The sequence below is a fragment of the Nestor notabilis genome, unplaced genomic scaffold (assembly GCF_000696875.1).
Source record: "Nestor notabilis isolate BGI_N333 unplaced genomic scaffold, ASM69687v1 scaffold8701, whole genome shotgun sequence".
NCBI classification, from domain to species: domain Eukaryota; kingdom Metazoa; phylum Chordata; class Aves; order Psittaciformes; family Psittacidae; genus Nestor; species Nestor notabilis.
In genome coordinates this window covers 102098-119762 of record NW_009914194.1, presented here as the reverse complement: position 1 = coordinate 119762, position 17665 = coordinate 102098, and the positions used below count along the sequence as shown (strand labels likewise).

At 37.5% G+C, this 17665-nt stretch overlaps 1 protein-coding gene across 1 annotated transcript; it reads left to right on the top strand.

Annotated features, from left to right (window-relative positions):
* Positions 1 to 11365: 11365 nt before the first annotated feature.
* Positions 11366 to 17084, top strand: TMEM245 (transmembrane protein 245; the record flags this gene model as incomplete). Its single annotated transcript, XM_010023532.1, has 4 exons — positions 11366 to 11466; positions 12842 to 13016; positions 15598 to 15792; positions 16792 to 17084. Coding segments are annotated over 4 exons (517 nt in total), but the record flags the coding sequence as incomplete, so codon positions are not given.
* Positions 17085 to 17665: the final 581 nt, after the last annotated feature.

Below are 17665 nucleotides of genomic sequence, written 5' to 3'. Positions count from 1 at the left end.
TGAAATGGCCTCCCAGCCATAGGAAATCTGTTCCTCCAGGACAGAGGAAGGCAAAATGCCAGCAACACTTACCAGATGGTAAGAACCAATAGGTGTTTGGCAAGGGCAAGTCGTGCCATGCGTGACCTGAGCGTTTGCTTGGCTAGCCTAGTGCTACAAGGGCAGAGCGGTGAATGACAGATCACTTGGAGGCCCACGAAGGACGAGGTGGCTTCAGGGAACACCCAGCACTGCGAGAAGTCCGTAGAGTTTATTTTCAGTTAAACAGGACTTTCCCCATGTGAACCTGTTCTGGCAACAACAAATGACTGCATTGTCTCTCAAGTGTTTTTTAGTAACTCCCAGAATGACCTCCCTAATTTTACCTGGCACGGAAGTGAGACTGATAATTTGGAAACAAGAAATTCCTAGGGTTCAATGCCTTCATAATAATTTTATGCCATTAAGAAAACCAGTATCAAATTACTAAAATTACAGCCTAAAACCAAATAATTTAAGATAGCACCACCAAAGCAGGAAGGTACAGAAGTGGTTCAGAAGAGATGGCACCTCTTCACGAGGGTGCAACCCTTGGCAGTCAACAAAAGAACTGTTTTCTAGGTTCGTCCCTACAAAAGGAGGCAAAGGGAAATGCAAGGGATGGACTGCTGCTGGTTTGGTCTTTCCCTGTGTTGTGAATGTGATTCTGTTTATAAGCTGGGAAATTCGCCTTTTCCACCGATACCTGCTTTTGATGGAGTTGTCTTTCCAGTTCTCACAAGTAAGTCCTCCAAGCAATCCTCCAGAAAGGGACTGACATGTTTTTGGACTCTAGAATAAATGCAGTTTTACAAACTGTTCATAAATGAGGTTTCCCAGTTTTGAGTAACTTTCAAGATGAAAACTCTCCTATCATTTTAGAGTAAGCCTTTGTCTGTGCCTTGTTGCTATATACTGCCTTTGCTCCTCCTGATCAGTTGCACCTTGGGGAAGGCAGCATTTAATCTGCAGCAGGAGGGGGAAGATTGATATTTGTGTGATGATTCCATAGAAAACAGTAAAAAGCCTGGGAGGAAGTTCACTACCAAAGGCATGTGTAACCACGGGGTTTTATGACTGATGTATGAAGTACTGGTACTACTTCAAATGAGGTAACTAATTTAAAATTCACTGCCAAATTCCATGCTGGAATTTCAGGTGCCATTGCCTGCAGATGAGGTGGAAATAAAAATTTGGGAAAACGGTAATTATCTTGAATACTGGTAATACCTCAGTAGCAAAATAGCTTCTGTTCTCTGATAGTTTGGGTCTTTTACACCGAGTTGGTTTATCTGTTTTTCTTTGGTTTGCAATCAGTCTCAGGTCTTTCTCACTCCAATTCTACTTCCTTAGTGTGGCCACACTTCGTTACTGTTTCTTTTTCTTGATAACTTAAGGCTTCATTTGCCTTTTGTCCCTCGTGCTGTTCTGTCCTTTTTTTTATTACTTTTTTTTCCTGTTTTCCGTATCACATAGTGTATCAGCACGAAAATGTGGTGGATCATGAAGGTAGCATTGAACCTTCATTGTGTGCAAGACTCTCCCTTGTGTGGCAGTGATGTTTAGGAGTTTGGATTATTGTAAATACACAATTTTCTTTCACTGACACTACTGAAAGTCAGGTACAGGAACCCATACAGAAGGCATTAGGGAGGGGACTGGTGACTGTGGCGGAAGGGTTATCCCAGAGTAGGTTGCAGGAATTCTTTCAGCAGCACTCTCAGTCAGGGTTAGGAAGATGACTTCTTTTAGAAACGTGAGAACCACTTGGACCAGTTTACTGAATTCAGATGATTTTAGTTTTCAGTACTAGTTGGTGAAAGTTTTCATAGTAATTATAATTGCATGAATAATGAAGTATTTTGAGGGTCAGGGGAAAACTGTTATCTGCACGTATCGATGTGAGATTTGCTTTGTTCAGAAAGGTTCTGTAAAATCAAGGTAGCTCATAAGTCACCTACGTCACTTCATAAGTAGGAAAATTAAATCCTTTACCCCTGAAATAGGGGGGTGATGCCCTTGTCTGGATTTCTTCCCCCTCCTCCCCGAATGGATGAACCAGTGTAAACCTCCAATTCACAGGTCTCCAAAGTAGTGGCATGCACACCTTTGCCTGAACCATTTTCCTTTCCCTGAGCAGCATGTCGTTCTCTTCCTGAATGCACCATACCCTTCTTCCCTGAAGCTCCCATTCTGCTTGCTCTGGTGGAGATATTGCACATTACTAAGTTGCATGTTCTCACGGCCTCAGTGCAATTTAGTGTGTGCGATACTTTCACATGAGTGCATGCACACGGGTATGGCTGTGGCTTAAAGTTACTGCAGCTTTCAATTTTGGTGGGGCCTAGTTACATTGTGAAATGGTCTTAAACCGAGATCAGTATTTTGAGTGATGCCTTGAAACACGTTAGTAGAAGTTTGTTCGGTAATGCCAGGAAGATGAGTACTGTTTGTTTTCAATTTGAGAAGGGTTATCATTATTTGCTTCATTTTCTTCATTTGCTATGTACACCTCAAATTTGATCAGATTCTTCATTGGTTATATAAAAGTTACTTCAACTATTGTGTGTTTCTAAAGAGGACATAGTAACCATATTCTTAACTGAAATTTTCCAGAAAGTCAGAGATTCAATATGAAGAAAGCCTATAGTGCCTTGATGGCTGAAATAGGTTCTTAATGCATTTTCAACTTTTATTTATTAACATTTAAAGACCTCTAAAATGAGCTACCATGCAAACAAGCAAAAAATCTCAGCTGTTGAAGCACCTAGCTGGTTTGCTGTGGCATCCCAGCAGTACTGATGGAGAAAATGAGATGGTGATACAATTCCCACAGAAAACAATAATCTTCCAGCATGTTAAGCTAATGCTTAGAAAAAGCAAAATGTGTGATTTTTGTTTGTTTTACTGCAAGAGTAATAATGTCTTTTAGCATAGTTTTTCCAAGACAACTGTTAACTGATTGGTTTTTTTGACTGAACTTTTGCATGCAATATACGTTCTTTAGCAGCAAGAGTATCTCTCGCAGAAGTCTCCTTTGTCACAAGAATGCATTTAACAGGACCTTCCTGAAATCTTATAAGCTCTACTTACTGCATATGTTACGAGATGGGAACAGAATTGAAAATTATTCTGCCTTAATGAAATAATTTTCTAGTAGAAAACTGGGAATAACATATACTTTTTAATTACATGGCGAAAAGGAAACTCAACTTCAGTTGGGTTACTGGGGAAAAAAAAGAGTGCAGTCTGTAAATCTAGAAGAAATGCTGCAATGTTTCAGTACATTTGCAGAACCAAACTTACAGTAACTGTAACCTGATCATCCTAGTGGGACAGATAGTAGTATTTATCAGCTGAATGTTTTAGTAGCAATAACCATATGACTCGCTTGTAGCACTGTGTTAGTCTTACATATTGTCCTATGCAGAAAAAGGATTTGTCTTTACCAGTATTTCCTTTTTCTTTTATGCTGAATTGTTCTTACTAAATGCATCTGTATGTGTATTGCTTTACATACACATGATTTTAAAAAGTTAAAGAATAATTCAAAGAATATTTCAGAAAGTAATGGATTTGCTCATGCTTAATCTTTACTCTTTTTTTCCAAATTTACCTGAAACTGTGAAAAAATGTTCATTATTGTGCATAAATAATTTGGGTCAAGGATATCACAATTTCTGTAGGAATTTTGCGGTTTACTACTCTTAATTCATGAGATTGTGTAAGTGCATAATCAGATGATGAAACAAACAGTCTGTTCTGTGTGCCATGCAGACTGTATATAGCAAGTGTATTTTCAAACACATTGACAGGATATTGAGGGCTTCCTTGTTTTATATGAGGCAGTGCCAATATTCTGCTGTTTGCTTCTTTCATATTCCAGATGGTGCATTCTGTATATTCTAACAGCAATTTCCGTCAGTGCATTTCTGTAGTTTGTAAGTCTGTGACTGTCCAGTTTGTTTGAGGATGGAGGTGTCTGTAAACACATAGAGGATGTGGGTTGGCTGTGTATGTGCACATTTAAATGCGTAGGCAGATTTGCCCACAATCTTTAAGAATAATGTAACTACGTGGCATCTTAGATACTAGTCCTTTAATTACATCTTGCACTTATGAATTACATATATAAGCTGCTGCTTCTACAACACCAACATTTTTAAACAGTTATTTGTATGTCAGAACTTACAATCTTTGTTTAAATGAAAGTTTAGTCAGTATGTGACATAGACTGTATCAGTAAAAAAAGTGACACTTAGTTGCATCTCATACTCAGTTCAGCCAGTTAGTTTTTCTCTTTGCTTCTAAGGCAGGCCTAGAAGGTATCTGGGAGGGATGGAAAGACAAGGTGTGCTGAAAGAATTATTAAATATACAGGGAAGATACCTTCTACCAGGCCCTTCTAACAATAAAGGGATACCATGAGATTTATTTTTAGTATAACATACTGAAGGATTCTATGCTTGCATATCACATAACTCTTTCTGTGTGTATGTAAAGTTGCAGTATATATTATTATAACCTTGGTTAGATTTCTGCTATTTAAAATACAGGTTTATTGTAAGGTAAAAAGGCAGCATGGAGGCCAATATAAAACTTCAGGATTTCCTGACATTTCAAAGATTTAACATCACAGCTTTAGCTTTTTACTTTTTTGTAATATTATGGCAAATGATAAGGTCAGTCCATTATTTATTCGCTCCACCAGCATGAGCAGTCAGAATGCCTTCTTCTCTATGCCTGTGATTCATAATTTTAAAATAGTAATAATCTGAATAGACTGGGAGTTTCTTAATATAAGACTGAAATGGATCTTGAACTTTATTGAGTCCAGTTAGCTGTTGCTCTCATTCATGCACTTTTCAAGCTGAAATGGCAATCTAAAAGAATTGCATCCTTACAGGTGGTGTGGAGAATAATAAATGTTCAGTGTACTGTGCCAGTGCATGCCGAAAGCTAAGAAAGGCTTGAGCAAGGAGAAAGGGAAGACTGACTGTATAGCTGAACAGCAGAGTAACAAAGGCCAAGGAAATGAGAAACTACCCTTTAAAAAGCTGCCATTTTAGCTAAATGAAGAAAACAAAAGGATCATCAACTTTTAGCAAATAAAATAGGTTGAGGGCAGGGGGGAGGTGACTTGGTTGCTCAAAGCTCCACAAAATGTTGTTAAGCCAAAATACCATTTTCCATATGCAGCAGGAGCCAGAAGCACTCAGGGGGACTGAGGGATGACAAGGAATACTCAGCAACCACAGGGCTGCTTCAGGCTGTTGCAGGGGGGAGGTAAATGGATGCTGTGTTGTTCATTGCTGTGAAGGTAAGTGGAGGGAGTCACATTATAAAATCCTTCTTAATGATCAGCTGTAGGAGAATCAGGAATTAAAGTGACAGTAGAAGAGGTCGTAGAAGAAGCAGACAGAAAATGAGCAATAGGAAATTACTGAGAGCGGATGATACTGACTCACCAAATTAAACTCAGGGCCAAAATTAAAAAACTCAATGTTCTTTTTCTGCCCAGGAAGTACAGGCATGTCAGCTGGACATCAGTACAATGCAGCTTAGTAAGAACTAAAGTTAAGGACACACCATCACCTGGTGAATATGATTTAGTTGGAGTTTCCACAGAGAGAAGTCTGCCTTATGGTTTTTTAAGTGGTCAGCAAACAAGACCATTAATAAATTGACCTGGCTGTTATGTTCTACTGAAGTTTCCTAAAAGCATTTTATAGCATCTCTTTCAAAGACTTTTAAGGAAATTAAGTAGTGATGAGATAACAGAGAAGATTTCTTCATGGATAAATAATCAGTTAAAAAGATAAGAAACAGAGGGCAGGAATAAATGATGGTGTTGAGGTAGAGACCTCTGCTATTGCACCTATTCATAATTGCCCTGGGACAGAAGTAGTGAGGGATGCCTCACTGATGCTGGTAAACTATTTGAGCTAGTAAGGATGAGGGCTGATTGTGGAATTGCAGCAGGATTGTAGATAAATTCAGTTAGAAGACAGCAGTGTCTTCTGCTGGGGGATAAAATGACTAATGAAATACCAGATAGGTGAAAGTGAAACATGAGGGTAAAAACCAGCCCTAATTTCACACATAAACGGATGGCCTCTGTGCTGTCTGTTACCACTTTGGAGCTGTATTTTCAGGTAGGCATGATAGCTCAGTGCTTGGTAATACTTATAAGACATCTGCAGGTATATCAATCATTAAGATTTGTTACAACAGGCTCAGGCAACAGAAATACACAGTATTACTTCCATTGTGTGAATCTGTGACTTGCCTATCCCCTGAATTACTATATGCCATTCTGGTTCTTGCATCTTAGAAAGCTAAGAGGGTAACAAGACTGATTAGAGGAATGAAATTAAGTGTCAGTTTCAGTATGAGGAGTGACTGAGCTGATTAGGACTCTTCAGCCTGGAAAAAGGATGTTACATAAATGAGGTTTGCAAGATCAGAACCAGTGTAAAAAGGATGACTGAGGTTGCAGTCCTCGTGGTCTCTTCCAGCATAAAATCTTGGGATCATCAAAAAGCAAGCTTTAAAAAATCAGAAAAGTGTGTTGGTTCATGCAACAGGCAGTAGACATGGGAAAGGTCTTGCCAAAGAATGTTGAAGTTGCAGCAACTTTCAGGATGGACAGGTCTACAAATAGATACTAATTGAGGATTACTAAACAGACAGCCTGCATCAGGTTTATATCCCCTGAGGTGGAAATAAGAGTCTGGAAAAACATTCAGGGGGATTGTTCAATATGTTCGTCCTATTTCTTCTTTTGCCTTGTTGTCTGCTTCTGGTCTCTACTACAGATGGGGTGCTGGTAGACAGACCATTGGTCTGAACTAGTTTGGTTTTTTTATATATTATGTTCCAAGAACCATTTAAAGCATAGTTAGGTGATGAACTTAGTAAGCATTGTGATCTGCTCATGGTAACAAACTGGAAATGTTTGAAAGAGTTGATTCAGAAATAAGTAATGCTTTCAAACATGCTTCTCAGAAGAATAGTTCTAAGTTTATGTGGTCTATGGGACTGCAACAGGCCAAAATAGTAACTAAAAAATAATTACAGATATTATGAACACCAAAAAAAAAAAAAAATTAATCAAATGCAATCAAATTGGAAAAAAAAGCAAATATAGAATTTCTTACAGTTTGGCCTAAATGTTAATTGTTCTTTTTCATAGAATGTAGACACTTCTCTGTTAAAGAGGAAAATCTATTTGGTGCTGTGTCCTTTGGACTAGTTGCCAAGCGACAAAAGTCTGAAGTTTTTGTACATTCAGTGGAGCTGTATCTTGCCTTGAGAGGTGCAATATTTGCATCATTTACAGCATGTGCTCTGTTCAAGACTGTATCACTTGATCTGATTAGTGTCGTTGCTGGCCTCTGTCTGCTGCAGCTGTTACCTCTCTTTGTTCAGTTGTATCATTCCTAAGGAGAAATTAATTTCATCAGCAAAACTGTTGAAGTCTTGTCATGGAGTCGTCTCTGAGAATTGTTTGCAGATTTATATTGCTCCTGAGATGATCTCGCTCTGTCAAAAAACACTTACTGGCACTTCTGCTTTATTGATAGCTGGAATATGTCTTACTGCTTTTTGCTTATTTTCCTGTATAGTTTGAAACTGAAAAATAATGAGGGTCTTTTTTTATCCCTAAAAGAACAGAACCATTAAAGAGAGTCAACAGCTTAAGAGGTTTTTTGCAAAAGGACTCCTTTGAGTAATTTAATTTGCCAGCATTCTCACAGTGATTGCTTGAAATTTGGGGGCTTATTGTAGAAGAAGGATACTTCAGTCCTTTTTAAGATAATAGCTGTCCTCTGATTGTCAGTGGTAGCTCATCTTTGCAGTGGATTTTGGTGGTGTTTGAAGGAAGAAAATGAGTTACTTGGTTTTGAAGTTATGGTGGCAGAGCCTGTTAGTTTCAGTTGGAATAAGACAGCGCTATTGTGCAAAGAATAGTACCAGCCCTCCAGCCACAAGTGTGCCAGCTTCTTTCCTGGTGGGAACACAGCTATTAATGCCACTGCTGTAGGCACTGGATGGGTAGTAGAGAACTGAGCTAGTTAGTTAAAACTAACCCAGCAAAAAATAATTATTAGGTGAATTCATTGTAAAAAACATCATGGCACGTAAGAGACCATGCTGGGCAGGTCGCAAAGGGGGATGATCTGAGGCAGAAATGAATGCTCAAGGACAGGGGAATGGGAGGGCTCTTTTCTTGTGGCAGTTTTGAGTTAAACTGATTTGAAATAAATTGTGAAACTCTGCTGTGAAGTTTGGAATGTATTGCATTTGCTCTTTTACCTTGAACCCTCTACTTTTAAGATGTAAGGGTTTTATTCTAGATGATCTTATGGTCCTTTTCAACCCTAACTATTCTATGATTCTGGAAAGAAATTGAATGGAGTTTCTTACAGCATCATTTCAAATTAGTCAGCTCTGTATACAGGAAGATTTTGCAACGAAGATACAGTACAATCCTTGTAACAGCTACTTAGAGAACATGGGAGAATAACAAACATCACTTATATAAAGAAGGTGACAAAAGAGTGAAATTGTCTTTTTTTGATAGTATTTTGGTTCCTGTTACCAGACTTGCCTTTTAATTGGATTGCAAACTGCTTTGTGACTTGTGAAGTGTTTCGTAGGTTATTTAGGGAAACGTTAATTCTTGCAAACGTTTCCAAAGACAAATACCACTTTTGACTAGTTTTTACTCTAATGCTCATTCAGCAGCCAGGGTCAATATGCCTTCATTATAAATTTAGCATAGTAACCAGTAACTCTCTTCTGAACTTATTATATGCTTACTCTAATCTTTCTGGAAAGTCCAGTTCTCATCATTTAAGCCCATATGCTTTGCTTTCCTCCAATGCTCTAGAGAACAGAGAGATGCAGAAAATCAAATTAACTCTGAGGTCAGAAAATGAGTACTGTCAGTTGAAGAGCTCCTGTCTCCTGGGCTTGTTGCAGCATTAGGTTGAAATTTTTGAAATTTCACTGTGTCGCTGATGGTGAACAGACCTTGCCTGCAGGCTCTGTGAAGTGAACCTGAATTCAGGTGGACACAGATTAATGTAAACTTCAGTAGAGGCAGAGGGGAAGCTGTAGACGTTTTATGGGAGATCAGTAAAGGAGGGGAAAAAAATCCTCTAAAACTCACAAAACCCATAAAACGAAGAGGTGGTACTTTCCCTTTTGAAATCCACAAGCAAATTTCCTAGCTCTTCAGTGAAGCAGAAAGAAATCTAACAACAAAAAATACTTAGGCCAGCTATGCAGAAACATCTGACAATTTTACAGAAGTTTCTTCATTTTTAATCTGAATAATGTGAAGTATGACTCATGTCCTTTCTGTTCTTTTTTTTTTAATTATTTTATTTTACATGCATTTCAAAGCTTAGTAAAATGGAATATGTATGTCTAAGTATGCCTAACACCAAAGTGCTCATAAATTACACATTTGCAGATGACAGCTCTTGCAGGTAAAGTGGTTCATCCAGATACAGTGCCAAAGTGAGACATGAGCAGCAATTGGATTTTCTGATTTCTGAAACATACAATTATTCTTGTATATAAAAGGAAGCTGCATGTATGCCAGTAACGTATTAAGAGCTGAAATGAATTTACTGTCATAATTGCCCCAGGAAGGTCTGCATTTTACAGATGGTAATAAATTCATTTAGCATACTACATCATCTTTAAGGTGCAGAGTAGCTGAAGCATGCTGTTGATGAAAGTTCGGGTTAATGTTTTCGGTCTAGAGACTTTAAGAAATGATTCTTAAGTTTTTCCAACAGAAGTAACAAACATGAGTCTTCAGAGACTTAAGTGACTTCACCTGGGCCACACTCGCCACAGATTAGGATCCCCTGTGCTTTTTTTCTGGTTAGTTGAGACAGACACAAAGAAAGGTGAAGAGGGGGGGGAGGAAAATTAAATTAGGTGTAGCTTCCTCACTTCTGCTTGACCACTGGCACCTCACAGCTGTTCAGCACTGTGTGATGCCTTCTCCTACCAGCTTACTAGCTGTTTGTGCTAGATGCAAGGAGCTAGAGAGATTCTACGTCTTTTACAGTTACATGCTTTTTTGCTATTGAAATATGTTATGTATCAACTTGCAGAATGACATTAGACCAGGCCATACATGTTGGTCCATGATGATTTTTTTGTTACTCAACTACTGCATCTGTAATGAGTAATGGTCTTAACAGTGTAAAATTTTCTGACAAGCTGCATAGAATCATAGAATAGTTAGGGTTGGAAAGGACCTTAAGATCATCTAGTTCCAACCCCCCTGCCATGAGCAGGGACACCACACACTAAACTATGTTGTCCAAGGCTCTCTCCACAGGCATGGAAGAACTCGAATTGAAATTTGAATAAAATTTAGCTAAGGATAAAAAAAAATTATGCTTGTCAGAAATGAAATGTGAAAACTGTAAATTAGGCAATTTTGGATGTTTTCTTATGAATAAGAAACAGTTTTGCAGTTATGCCCTAACACAGTTAAATTCACAGCAATTTATTCTGGCTGTTGGTATCTTTTTTTTTGGGTTGTTGTCTTTCTTTTGGTTACCATAATGAGACTGTCTTTCCTTCTTTTATAGTCTCGGGGGGAAAATTTAAAATAACTGATTAAAAGTAAATCTTTCCTGTAGTTGTAGATACATATTTTAATTTCAAGTGAAGCTGATGCTTCATTTACCTGCCAGATGCCTGCCTTGCCTCCTGTATGCTGAAATGTAGTTTTGGGGCATTCTTATAGAAGTTAAGACCCTGTTAATTTTACTATAGTACAGAAAGCATATTTATGGGAAAAATAAGGAGATACTCAAGGACAGGTTTAAAATGTTTTTGACAACTGAGATGTAATTGTACCACAGTTTCTGTTTGATAGGAAAAAGATTTACTCAGAAATTTAGATTAAATGCTTCCTTCTAACAGATTATTCTGGATATGCTCAGGTTTTTTCTCTTTTTGGTTTTGTTTTGAAAGGACCTGACAAGTTGAATTAAAATGCTGAAAACTTTGTGTCAACAATGAAGAGTTTCAGAAATTGAGACACCTTCTTTATAGCGCAAGAGGACTTCTATGGGATGGGTCTAAGATTTAAGAGACCAACAAGGCAGTGGAAATTGGCTTGATAAAAGCGTAAAGCTTTAGTGGGAACAAATGTATCTTTAGTGCAACCAGGAGAAGTTATGTTTTCAGCTGTGTTACTTGTGGCACTAATGGCTTTGCGATTTTCAAAAACAGCTTGTGTATATCTTTATAGTTCCCAGAATCTTATCGCCATTAAAATTTAACAGAGTTTCTTTGATTGTTTTAGAGGTGTATTTGATGCTTCCCTCAAAATGGCTGGGTTCTATGGACTCTACACTTGGCTGACTCACACTATATTTGGGATTAACATAGTCTTCATACCATCTGGTAAGAATTTGAGCAATTACAATCTATTTATAGATAATAAGATTACATATTTATTTATTGTACTAGATAAGTATGATTAAACATTGCTGATAAGATTAGTCTTGAAGTCATTTTTGGAGAATGGCCATATGCAGGGTGAAGTCCCTGATTGCTGTCCTACCCCTGCGTGTTGCCTTTCTCTGTTTTCACATGTCCTCTACCAGCTATTTTACTTCTCCTGTCTGTTTCTTTTGCAGGATGTAATTCTTCCTTCTGTTCAGTCTGAGTCTTTCCAGGTTTTAACTTCATTCTGCATGCCTTGTCTTTTGTTTCTTCTGTGGTTGACAGGTGCTGATATTTCAAGATGTCCAAATTCAGGAAGATGTGATATCATGAAAATGCATGATGGAGGCGTGCTGCTTATTGTCAGTACTGTTGCCTGACTGTATCATCAGCTTCTGGTTTTCTTTTGTTCTTTAATCTTAGGTTTAGAAATGGCTGAACAATTTTTACTGAAAAATCTTCTCGTCTGTTCCTTTCTGCTTCTCTTCAATTAAAAATAATACAATGATAATAAATTTTAAAATGTTGTACCTTCATGTACAAGGGAACAAAAGGGGAAGTTATAAAGCAACAAGTGTAATAGGAAATGGCTCTATTATAAAATGCAGCTACCTTAAAGGCATTGGTTGTCGTTACACCTACTTAGAAGGCAGTTGTTCTTTTTCTTTCAGCTACATGTGAAATCTTAGAAGTTTTTGCTTTCTGGTTAATGAGACCAAAAGAGAAAAAAAAACTTAATTATTCATGTGATGTTCATTCCTGTTGCATTGGATTAGAATGACAGCAGTACTGTATCACTTTAGATTGCAATGGGTATTTGTGTAATTTGTATGTTTAGAAGAGCATACTCTCCTGTGTGTACACGTGTATACAGAAATACATGAGACATGGATTTTATATTTGCCTGGTTTCTCACAGTCCTACCTGCATTATTATGGTTGAATGCAGGAGATCTGGTAAGGCACAATGAGTTTTCTGCTTGTGTATTTTCTTGCACACAGTTGCTCGTTTGTAGCTGTGTGAAAGCTTGAAACATGCATAACTGGTATAACTGTATTTTTTTTCTGAATTGATGCCTCTTTTGGAAGTAACTCCTTATGACTGGCAGTTGGTGAAGCTTTTTGGTATGGGGAATACTGTAATTTTCTTTTTTTCCTAAACCACAGCTATAAAACACCAAAAGCTTTATGCAGCACTTCTTCAGTATCTTATTTACAACAGTTGATAGAAGTGGGACTACTGGTGTGGCAAAAGTGTCAGAATTTAAGTGTAAATGTATTTGTGAAATATGTTTTTCTGGTCTCTTTCTCACCTTTGCTTCTGTGTGCTCTAGCATTAGCAGCAATCCTGGGAGCAGTGCCATTTCTGGGTACATACTGGGCAGCCATCCCTGCAGTCCTAGATTTGTGGCTTGTGCAAGGACAGGGATGCAAAGCCATTTTGCTCCTGGTTTTTCACCTCTTGCCAACCTACTTTGTAGATACAGCAATTTATTCAGATATATCAGGGTAAGTACATTGGAGGCTTTGTAAACAGTATTGTAAAAATGATTAATGATCATTGACACCTTTAATTAAACTTACTTTTCTGAAGCGCACAGGACAGTGTCTCCAAGCATAGGTATCACCTTATAGTAAAAAGTCTTTATTCCTAAGTGCCTTTACTTTGCCAGGCCTCTTTTCTGTGAACTTTGTCACTTAAGGTCTTGAACTCATTCTCAAATTCAGCAAAATCAACTGTTACCATTGGCAAAGTAATTCTAAGAATGCCTTTTCTATTTATCCAATCATCGACTAAAGACGTGTAGCATTTCCTTTACCTGGCCTCATACCAGATGATGCAGCAGAACAAACTAAAAATCCATGAGCTGGTTGGGGACCTGAAAAAAATACTTCAATTTTTCAGAATGGGTTGTGAGAAACGTGAGGATTTGTTTGAAACCAACCTTTGTGTTGTGTCACCGCACCCCACTGTAAGAGGCTATTGATTATGGATTGATCTTTAAATGCGTAGAGACAGATAAAATTGCAAACTGGAGATAGGCTTCTACAGAGACAGTAGCCAGTGCTGTTTTCCTGTTGTGGGAGGTAGGCACATACTGCTTGAAGAATCTTGCTAGGTGTTTGGCTGCCTCTGTTGGCTTGAAATGTCTCCTGGTTTCAGCGCTGAGATTACAGGCAGAAAAACAAACTCCAAACTATAGAGAGCAAGACATGTTCACAATCACATACAGACTAGATAAAAAGTTAACTAGTTACTGCTTCACTCTTGAGCATCAAAACAATCCTGGTAAACTGTTTGAACTGAGGATTTTGTGGTCCAGGCTTAGTTACGTGCAGGTACTAGTCCTTCATTTTTGCTGATTTTTATTACAATAGAGTTAGCGTAAAGTAAGGACATTGGACATTAAGTGCTTCCGTTCTGTGTTGTTAGAAATTAATATTTTTGTTCACCGAATATGATTACACTGAACAGAGAGACCTAATGATAATATGCACAATATTAATACTAATTTTCATTGACTGTGGCACTTGTTATTTTGCATGAATTAAATGTAATTGGTGAAGTATAATCAAATTACGATTTTTTTTCAAACAATAAATTGTGGATAAATTTAAGGCTAGTAGCTATTAAACCAGACAATAATTATTCTTATTATTAGAATACATTTTTTGACTGTAGGGGATGCAGGCTTTGTTTACTGTCCAGAAAATGCATGTGGCAGGAATAGATTTTCTGACAGTGGAGCAAAATTGTATTTTTCTCATTAAACAGAACATCATGCTGTCTTGAGGATTAGATTAAATATATTTGAAATAGCTATAATTAGGTTATGCAGGGTTTTCCAAATGCATTAAACTTATACTGTAGCCCTGTTTCATCAGGTGATCTGTTGTTTAATTTAGCAAACTAGCCAGAAGAATGTTTAAACTGATGCCAAGGCTGGATAAAATTTAGAAATAAATCATGTGTCTACTGTTGGAGAAGCATTAAACTTCAGGGTCAAGTCAGTCCCCTCAGAAAAGCAGTCTGGCCTTACCAGATTAGGTTAAATTTGGTCTAGGTAAGATATGATCGAGGTGTGTGTGATGTTACAGGTCTCATTCCACACACAGTTGTGATGAAGGCAAAGACTGTCAGTGTGGGAATTGGGTAGAAGTCAGGACCATAGTAGAAATCTGGCAAGAGACTGCCAGAGCTCTAAACCAACTATCTGGTATTTTCACTCCATTACACTCAGAATTTAGAGCAAGTTCCTGAAAATTAGGTGCTAAGTTTCAACGGTAGCTTTTTTATATAATTCCATATTAGTATCATTATTTTAACTGTAAAGATTAAGCATGATGAGCAGGTTTTGTGTAAATGCTGTTGATAGGATTCAGGTGGTGCATCCGAACTGAATCATGGAAAAGAACAGTGCATGGCTTACTTGCTGCCATAATAGCTCGTTCCAGAAGCTCCATTGGCCCCAACTTTCCAGTAAATATGTTCATAAAAATCTGGGTTTTTTTTGCATCTGAAAACATTAAAAGCCTAATGATAACAAACACTCAGTCTGAGAGGGTGTTTTATAACAAAATGAGAAGACATGACTATGTATTTAAAGAATGTATGCTAACTATTCTTTGAAAGATGCAATGCAAGTTGCTATCATCATGTAAATTAATGTGTGTGCTTAGGGTTGGCTATGGTACATGTTTCTAGTTGTCTAAAACAATTCTTGACCATAAAGCATGAACAGTTTTTGTAATCATCATCTTTCCATTTTCAAAATGGAAATGTTTTTGCCATTAACTCCTTCAGACATTCTTCAGCATATGTCTATAAAGTAGCTACTCCATTGTGGATATTACCAGCATTATATGCTACAATACACTGTTTGATCTGTTGTGCAAATAGCACACCGAATACAGCTTGGAATATTTGTGCTGGCATTCAAACAGCAGATCAGTGTAACTACAAGTATCTATAGCTAGCTGTGTCATTTTCTAAGCTTAATAAAACTTTGTGATTAATTCACATTTCATAATTGATAGTATTGTTTGTTTTTCTCAATATAATTCTGTTCTTTCTGTGCCATCATTCCAGAGGTGGCCATCCTTACCTGACAGGTCTTGCAGTAGCTGGTGGAGCATATTACCTGGGGCTGGAAGGAGCCATCATAGGACCAATTCTACTTTGTATACTTGTGGTTGCTTCCAACATATATAGTGCCATGTTGGTGAGTCCAACAAATTCAGTGCCCACTCCATCACAAGCAGCATGGCCATTACAGATTTACCGGTAAGTTATAAATGTCACATGTGTTACGTTTTCACATGGGTCAGCATATGTACACATAAGTAAAGAGAGTGTGTGCAGGAGTTTTATATATGAGTGTGCATAAACATCTACATGCCTATTGGAGTATTTGGAGAGGATTCAGCTATCCCATATTCTAGAAATAAAAATTATGGTAAAACAAAATACTCACTGGAACTTGTAAACTTGAAATGTTTGTTTAATGTTGCTCAGCTTCTTATAGAAGGCTCTTTCAAAAAGTTCACTGATTATACCTTTGTATCTTGCAATTCATATATTGCTGTTGTGCCAGGAGATAACGGAACATCCTTTTTTCTGTGTAAAACTATTATTAATGGATATCTAGTAGTCAGTATTCATTGTTATTAATAAGAGGCCTGCCTGCAAATATTCCATTTTTGTGTTACTGTACAATACTGCAAAATCTAAATAAGCATACTTGAATTTAACAAATGAGACCATATTATATTACATTATTCCATTAAAAATATGGTCTTGATCAATCTCTTTACTGAAGTTACCAAATGTGGAATACAGAAATGTATCTTTAAACTATGGTTAAGGAGTGGGCTGAATAAACTCCTAGTTGAATAATTATAGTTGGAATTGATATTGTGAAGTTATTAATGACAGTAGCCATTTTAATGTCTCTACTGTCTTGTTCAATTACATAGGTTAGCTCATTATACATACATCTTAAAGAGGTTTCTGTGCTTGTCAGAAATAATCCTTTGCTTCATTCACATGAATAATGTTGTCATCTTTCGTATGGGTAACTTAGGAGAAAAAAACACTAGTTGGACCTGTCTGTAGTCTCTGACTTGTAGAAGTTACATTCCAAGACTTGCGTAGGTAGCTTCCCAAAATATGTACAAAAATTTGCATCTGTGTTTGATTCCTGTTTAATTTGTAGGAAACTAGGTATTTGTAATCACTAAACAGATTTGAATCCTGCTTTTTCTTTATCCTCCCTTCCCCCAGGTCATCTAGAGAGAGTCCTGAGGACATTAAAACGGCTGCAGAGTGATGAAGGTGCTGTGCTGCACCTACTGAACATTCGAGAATCACTGTCTTCTGTCTGGAGTTCCCAACAGTCATGGCCTTCTGTCCCTTTCCAGCTGTGCTTAGGGGCAGCTCACAGGGAAGCATAGCACCATAGCTTGGGTTTTAACGGAAACCACTTCTTGAACATCAGCTGGCCTTATGTTATTATGCACCTTGCCTCCTCAGGAGAGAATGTCTACTTCCTGTGGCTTTGCATACCAACACAGTTCAGCTGCCTTGTTGGAACACCTTGAAGACCTTTGTCTTCATCAAAAGCATAGTTAAGAGGACAAGTATATCCACTGGAGTAGTAATTTGTCTGCAAAAGTTACTAACTTGGCTTTTATTTATTGGGTTATTTGTCTTATTAAATTGTAGTACCTTTAAAGAAAGCTAATTCCGAAATAATTTATTTTCAGTTAATCTGGTGTCAAAAAAAGGTGTAAACTACTTACTGATAAATGAAAGTAGAATATAATTATTTGCTGCTCCTCTCTTAGGAGGCTTTGACCATCATCTGTAACTCATAATAACGCTACACGCACTGAAATTTAATGTTGTTGGAGACTGGTATTTCTAATATCTTCCTGAAATTAGTAGACTTGCAAATTGTTACATGTGTGTTTTCCTCATATTGCAATAGGAAGACTTACTTAAATAGTTTGAATCTTTTCCTCATTTGCAGTGAAATCCGTCAGTATTTTGCTGTTTACCCACTATCCCAGTGGAGTCATCTTGTCAACTGAACTTAATCAAAGACCTTAAATGTTTTCAGGCAGAGGTAATGTACCTCATCTGCTCATCTGGAAGT